At 63.2% G+C, this 6,914-nt stretch overlaps 1 protein-coding gene across 1 annotated transcript; it reads left to right on the top strand.

Annotated features, from left to right (window-relative positions):
- The first annotated feature begins 758 nt into the window (after positions 1-758).
- Positions 759-5,676, top strand: TNFRSF12A (TNF receptor superfamily member 12A). Its single transcript, XM_038406632.2, has 5 exons — positions 759-955; positions 2,753-2,854; positions 3,115-3,246; positions 3,635-3,689; positions 4,244-5,676. Exons 1-4 carry the CDS (start codon positions 883-885, stop codon positions 3,685-3,687), a joined length of 360 nt encoding a protein of 119 aa, XP_038262560.1. The 5' UTR covers positions 759-882; the 3' UTR covers positions 3,688-3,689; positions 4,244-5,676.
- The last annotated feature ends 1,238 nt before the right edge of the window (positions 5,677-6,914 follow it).

Raw genomic sequence — 6,914 nt, 5'->3', positions numbered from 1 at the left:
CGGGCTCGCAGCACCCCGCTCTAACCCTCACGCCCCCACTTCCCCCCCCCACTCTAACCCTCACGCCCCCACTCCTCCACCAGAGCCAGGAGAGAACCCAGGAGTCCGGGCTCGCAGCCCCCCCGCTCTAACCCTCACGCCCCCACTCCCCCCCCACTCTAACCCTCACGCCCCCACTCCTCCACCAGAGCCGGGAGAGAACCCAGGAGTCCGGGCTCGCAGCCCCCCCGCTCTAACCCTCACGCCCCCACTCCCCCCCCACTCTAACCCTCACGCCCCCACTCCTCCACCAGAGCCGGGAGAGAACCCAGGAGTCCGGGCTCGCAGCCCCCCTGCTCTAACCCTCACGCCCCCACTCCCCCCCCACTCTAACCCTCACGCCCCCACTCCTCCACCAGAGCCGGGAGAGAACCCAGGAGTCCGGGCTCGCAGCCCCCCTGCTCTAACCCTCACGCCCCCACTCCCCCCCCACTCTAACCCTCACGCCCCCACTCCTCCACCAGAGCCGGGAGAGAACCCAGGAGTCCGGGCTCGCAGCCCCCCCGCTCTAACCCTCACGCCCCCACTCCCCCCCCACTCTAACCCTCACGCCCCCACTCCTCCACCAGAGCCGGGAGAGAACCCAGGAGTCCGGGCTCGCAGCCCCCCTGCTCTAACCCTCACGCCCCCACTCCCCCCCCACTCTAACCCTCACGCCCCCACTCCTCCACCAGAGCCGGGAGAGAACCCAGGAGTCCGGGCTCGCAGCCCACTCCCCGTCTCCGCCCCTCTCCTTGCCGGGACGGATCCGCGGGGGCGTCTCCGGGCTGCGCCAGGAAGGGTTTAAAGTTTGGGAAGTCGAGTCACCGGCTCAGACCCCGCTTGCCGGACCCGCAGCCAGCGATGGAGACTTGGGGGGGCCTCACCATGGTGCTGCTGGTGCTTCTGGGGGTTGCCTGGGGCGAGCCGGCCGGAGGTGAGGGGGGCCCCGGCCTGGGGGGCACCTGGGAGATGTGGGGCTGGGGAGTAGTTGAGTGGTGGGGGTGCGGTGTCTGTGGGGTGCGGATAGCTGGGGGGTGTCGGGGGAGGGGCTGCGGGTCTGAGCGGGGTCCCGGGGTCGGGGGGCTACAGGGGGCTCTGGGCAGCTGGGTTGGGACGTGGGGGTGGGGTCAGGGGTCTCCTTGCTCGGGCAGGGAGGTTGTGTGTCTGGCTGAGGGGGGGAGGCTGGTTCCCGGGGCGGGGGGGGGGCTGTGGTTGGCGGGGGAGGGGGGTTGTGTGATCGGCTGAGGGGCGGGGAGACTGGGTTGGGGTCGGGGGGGCTAGGCCCCATGTTCCTTTCTAATGAATGGGACCATGTAGCCACGCCCCCTCCCCGCCTCCCCATTGGCTACCGCTTGCGGGTGGGGGCGTTTCCTGGAAAGACCCCGGCGCTGCGATGTGGGGGAGGGGAAATATTGGGGGGCCGCCGATGGGGGGGCCGGGGAACCGGGGGTTCAGGGCGCAGAAGTTGAGGCGCAGCCCCAAATATCTCCCCTTCCAGGAGGCGAGAAGTAGGGGAGGGGGCGGGGCCTGGGGACCCCCAGATTCCCTGCAGCCCCCCCCCACTTGCGCGGCAGGGGGCGGGGCTCGGGGACACGAACCCTAGCGCGGCGGGTGATTTCATTCATGGGATATGCCGGGGGGGGGGGAGATGAGTCACCAGGCTCGTGACGTGACGTCACAGGGGGCGGGGCTGTTGAGCAATTCTGGATTGTCCAGTGGGTGGGCATCTGCCCCTCCCCCTCCCCAACTCTGCGCCCCCCCCCGAATCCCTTTCGCTGCAGCCCCCTGAAACATTCTGCCCCTTGCACCCCACCATCCCTCACGGCCGCCCAGACCCCCAGGATCCGCTGCCCCCCCAATTCCCTGTCCCAGAATAATTCTGCTGCTCCCCCACCCCCAAATCCTCCCGACCCCCCGTACACCCCTCAGATCCGCCGTCCCCAAGATCGGACCCCCCCGTCTCCAAAATACTCTTCCCCCATTCTCCTTTGGTCTCCCAGCCCCTCCCCTCAGTGTCTGCCCCATGAACCCCCCCCATTTCTTCTCCGCCACCCTCTCACCTAAGGTGACCTCTCCAGAAGATCCCCCCCATCCTCTGCCGGTGTCCCTCACTCCCGACCCGCAGCCCCCTGTTAGCCCAACCCTGCCCCCCCAGCTCTGCCGGTGCCCCTCACTCCCGACCCGCAGCCCCCTGCGCTGCTAGCCTGGCACCGCTGGGGTTGGGTTTCGGGGTTCATTCCTTCCCCATGAGTAGGGTGAAATGTGACCCCTGGCTCCATCTGTCCCTGACGTACACCTGCTGGAAATAGGCCCCTTGTCATATGGGGGGGGAAATCAGAGCCCGGCGGGGGGTCTGGGGGGCATCGAAGTTACGGGGTCCCTGGTCAGGTTAGTACGTTCCACAGTTTTAACTTTTTCTCTTCTCTCCTTCCCTCGCTCCCCTCTGCCTCTCTCCTTCCATTTCTCCCCTTCCTTCCTTCCTTCCTTTCCCTTCTCGACCCCCACCCCATCTTTCTCCTGCTGGGGGGTCTATTCCTGGGTTCATTCCTTCCTTTGCCTTTCACCTTCACTCATTGTTTCCCTCTTTCATCTCTCTCCTTCCATTCGCTGTTTCCCTCTTTCGTTTTCTTTCCTGTCTCTGATTTTTCCTTCCCTCGGTCCCCTCTTTCACTCGGGTTTATTCATTCTTCCATCCCCTGGTCCCTTGTTCCCTTCGTCCCACCCCCCGCAGGTACTTCCTGCCCGGGGGGCCAGTCCTGGAGCCCCGACCTGGACAAGTGCATGGATTGCACCATCTGCCTCCGGCACACCAAAAACGATTTCTGCGCCACGTGTACGTCCGCGTCCTACTCGCCCCCAACCCCCACAATGCACTGGGGCTCTGGCCAAGGTGGTGGGGGGATCTGGGGGGCGGATGGAGGCAGGAGGGGGGTCTCAAGGATGGTGGGAGGGGGCGGGGCTGAGTGGAGGGGGATTCTTGGGGGGGCTCTGGGTGGTGGCTGCTCTGGGATGACTCGGGGGCCAGTGGGGGTGCTGGGAAGCCCCTTTTTATTCTTCCCCCCGTTAACCCAGCTCTCTCCTTTCTGCCCCCAGGTGGCAAGCCCCAGTCCCAGGACGCACGGCTGTGGCTGGCCGTGGGGGGCACCGTGGGGGGAGTTGCTGTGCTTGGCCTGGTGGGGGGGGCGCTGCTATGGGCCCACTGCCGCAAGAGGGAGAAATTCACCAGTGAGTGACCCACCCCCCCAATCCCAGAGCCACCCCGTGCCCCAAAACTTCCTGAACCCCCATCCCTTGCCCCCCACATCCACCCCATCGCCTGTCCCAGCTCTTCCTCTCCCCCAAATCCCTGAACCCCATCCCCTGCCCCCCACATCCACCCTATCCCCCACCCCCAGCTCTTCCTCACCCCCAAATCCCAGAACCACCCTGTGCCCCCAAATCCCTGAACCCCCATCCCCTGCTCCCCACATCCACCCCATTCCCCGAATCCCAGACCCAATCCCCCTCTCCACCTGCCCCATCACCTTGATTCTGCCCATGGGCCTCCCAGAACCCCCCAAACTTCCACCTCCCCCCGACACCCCCAGTAACTCTCCCGACGTCTCCTTTCCAGCCCCCATAGAAGAGACTGGAGGCCACTCGGGCGAAGAGTCACTGATAGATTGATGGTAAGAGACATCCATAGTGCCCCTCACTCCCGACCCGCAGCCCCTGCTAGCCCAGCCCTGGGCCCCCCCAGCTCTGCCGGTGCCCCTCACTCCCGATCTGCAGCCCCCTGCTAGCCCAGCCCTGGGCCCCCCCAGCTCTGCCGGTGCCCCTCACTCCCGACCCGCAGCCCCCTGCTAGCCCAGCCCTGGGCCCCCCCAGCTCTGCCGGTGCCCCTCACTCCCGACCCGCAGCCCCTGCTAGCCCAGCCCTGGGCCCCCCCAGCTCTGCCGGTGCCCCTCACTCCCGACCCGCAGCCCCTGCTAGCCCAGCCCTGGGCCCCCCCAGCTCTGCCGGTGCCCCTCACTCCCGACCCGCAGCCCCTGCTAGCCCAGCCCTGGGCCCCCCCAGCTCTGCCGGTGCCCCTCACTCCCGACCCGCAGCCCCTGCTAGCTCAGCCCTGCCCCCCCCCGAGCCCTGCCGGTGCCCCTCACTCCCGATCTGCAGCCCCCTGTTAGCCCAGCTTTGTGGCTCTGCCCTGGTCAGTCGGTTGGTTTATTCTCTCTCTCTCTCGCAGGTGATGCATCCGGTCTGGGCACCCACGGGGCAGAATTGGAGCCGTTAACCCTTGGATTGCTGCAGGGGCCCCGTCAGCAGCCTTTGACCGACACCCCCCCCAAACCCTGATTTTCACCGCACCCCAAAAAGGACTCTTGGAATTGGGAGGGGATGTTCTATTTTGCACAGCTTTGGTGGGGCTTCTGGAGACCCCCCCAATTTTCCCCTCACACTTCATGTTGCTAGCAAAAAGTGGGAGGTGTCCACTTGAAATACTGCCCCGTCCCAGCCCCTGAGATGGGGGGCTGGAGCTTTCCCCATTAATGCCCCATATTGGGGCCTCTCCAGAATCATTGAAAATTTGCACTTCCCTGATTTAGGAAGGAGGGATCTGTCTCAGATTACAGAGGATCCTCCCCGAGACTCCAAAGCTCACATCTTGGGGTTTCTCCATCAAGCAAACTGGGGTCCCTTGGAAATTTAGTGGATCTCTGTGACCCCAAACCTCAGATCTTGGGCTGCTGTATAGGAATCTGGGGTCCCTTTGGGAGCATGCCAGTGTGAGATTTGGGGTGCCTTTAAATCTTGGGTAGAACTGTCCCCCAGATCGGTGCCCCCCAAAATGGGACACTCTCTATTCCAGGCCCCTGGCCCTGTAAAATAACTCTAAGGATCTTTTTAACCTCAGGGTGGGGGGTCAACCAATGGTACCTCAAAATGTGTGCGTGTGTGTGTGTGTGTGTGTGTGCGCGCGCACGCGTGCATGCATGCGTACAAATGCAAAGGGGTCAGTATTGCTGGGGGGGGCATTTTTCCTCTCCAGGCTATTACCCCTGCTCCCCTGGTGAGTCTCCCCCCGCCACATCCCCCTTTTCCCCGACCCCAGAAATACCAGTTTGCGCCCTGAGATGTGAGTGAATTATCTGTATATGGGGACAGTGTAAATGTGTCCAAGAAAAGTTAAATTCTTAAGGCAGGGTGGGGGCTGGGAGCCAAGACTCCTGGGTTCGCTCCCCAGCTCTGGTGGGGGGGCAGGGCTGTATCCCAGGGGTGGGGTCCTTCTCTAGCTCTGAATAAGTCACCTGCTGTCTTCCATGAGCTGCTCCACTGGTGGCAGGGCCACCGAAGTGACAGGGTTTGGAGCTGCTATTTTTGTGGCATCCACATAAATTCCCAGCCCCCACCCCAACCCCATGTGTCTATTTATGTCGTTGGCGCTAACAGAGTTTAACGTGCGGCTCTAGTGAGAACCTGCCTGGCACCGAAGGAATCAAACTTCGTGGTTTCAAGAGAATTCCAATAAAATCGTAATTTTTAAATTGAACTTTGAGCTTGGAAATGGATCAGAGCCGGTGCCCCCTCGAGGGGAAACAGCCCCTGTCCCCTCCCCAGCTCTCTCTGGGGTCTCTTCCCTGGGGGCAGGGGGTGGGGGCTTTGTCTCTTCCCTTTCATTTCCTCCTCCTGCCCCTCCATTTCTCACCGCTTTCTTCCTCTTCCTCCTTTTCCTCTTTCATTTCCTTCATTCCCCTTTCTTTCTCTCCTTCCTGCCTCTTTCCCTTCCTCCCTTTCCCTCTTCTTTGCCTGATTCCCTTTCTCTCAATGCCTCCCTTCTTTAATTCTTCCCCCTTTTCCCATTCCTGCTCTTCCTTTGCTTCATTTTCTCCTTCCCTTCTTCCCCTTATGAAAAACTGTAATTCTTTCCCTTTTTCTCATTCCCCATCTTTCCTTTCTTCCTTTCTCCTTCCTGTTCTCTCTTTCAGTCTTTTCCCTCTTTTTCCCATTCCCTCTCTCTTCCCTTTCAGTCTCTGCCTCACTCCCTCGCTTTCTACTTTGCATTCATTCCTTCCCATCCCCCCACCTCTGACTCACCCCCCTGCTCACTTTCACGCCTGGAGCTCCTGCATTCCTGACCCATTGCTTCACCCCCCAGCCTCCCCCTCCAGTGACTCAGCCGCCCTGGGAGTCCAGGACCACAGCCAGCCGGAGCCAAGAAGCTGAGGACACTGCTGTAGGGAAGCTAACAGCACCAGGCCTTGGCTAGTCACTGGCGCAGGGAGCGTCCCGGGGCTGGAGCCCCCTGCTGGGGGGGCAGTGCTCTGGGGAGACCCCTGGGTGCTGGGGGGACGCTCGTAGCGCTCTGGGGAGACCCCCGCAGGGGCACTGCTGGGGGAAGCTCGCAGCAGGACTCGGCCCGTGCCAGGCAGGAGGTGGGAGGCGGAGCAGGGAAGTGGGGGCCGCCGGCCCGAGCCGCGCGTCACGCCGCAGGAATGCACCGGCCTGGCGCAACCCAGGAGAAACCCAGCCCGGGCCCGAAGGCAGGAGGCAGCCCGAGAAAAGGGGCTATTTATAGAAACAGCGGCACTCCGGCCAGAGACAGAACCCAGGCGTCCGGGCTCCCAGCGCCCGCTGCTCTAACCACTCGACCGCACTCCCCTCCCAGAGATGGGGTGAGAACCCAGGAGTCCTGGCTCCCAGCCCCCCTGCTCTAAGCACCAGACCCCACCCCCCCTGCAAAGAACCCAGGCGTCCTGGCTCCCCAGCTGAGATGGTTTCAACTCAGATCCCCTGTCTCCCCAGTCCCCCTGAGGTGGGGGCAGCTGGGGGGCCAGGACCTATGCCCGGGGGGCCGGCTCGGAAAGAGTTAACTCCCTGGAGCAGCGAGCAGGGCCTTTGCCAAAGGGAAATTCTTA

This window comes from Dermochelys coriacea, chromosome 6, assembly GCF_009764565.3.
Source record: "Dermochelys coriacea isolate rDerCor1 chromosome 6, rDerCor1.pri.v4, whole genome shotgun sequence".
Taxonomy (NCBI): domain Eukaryota; kingdom Metazoa; phylum Chordata; order Testudines; family Dermochelyidae; genus Dermochelys; species Dermochelys coriacea.
This window is presented reverse-complemented; position numbering and strand designations above follow the sequence as displayed.

What these genes read in the sequence shown, in the direction of transcription:
- TNFRSF12A (XM_038406632.2), top strand. Translation starts at nt 883, where the DNA reads ATGGAGACTTGGGGGGGCCTCACCATGGTGCTGCTGGTGCTTCTGGGG. An exon ending in CTGGGGCGAGCCGGCCGGAG is followed by an intron (nt 956 to 2,752) that starts GTGAGGGGGGCC and finishes CACCCCCCGCAG; the next exon opens with GTACTTCCTGCCCGGGGGGC. An exon ending in CAAGAGGGAGAAATTCACCA is followed by an intron (nt 3,247 to 3,634) that starts GTGAGTGACCCA and finishes TCTCCTTTCCAG; the next exon opens with CCCCCATAGAAGAGACTGGA.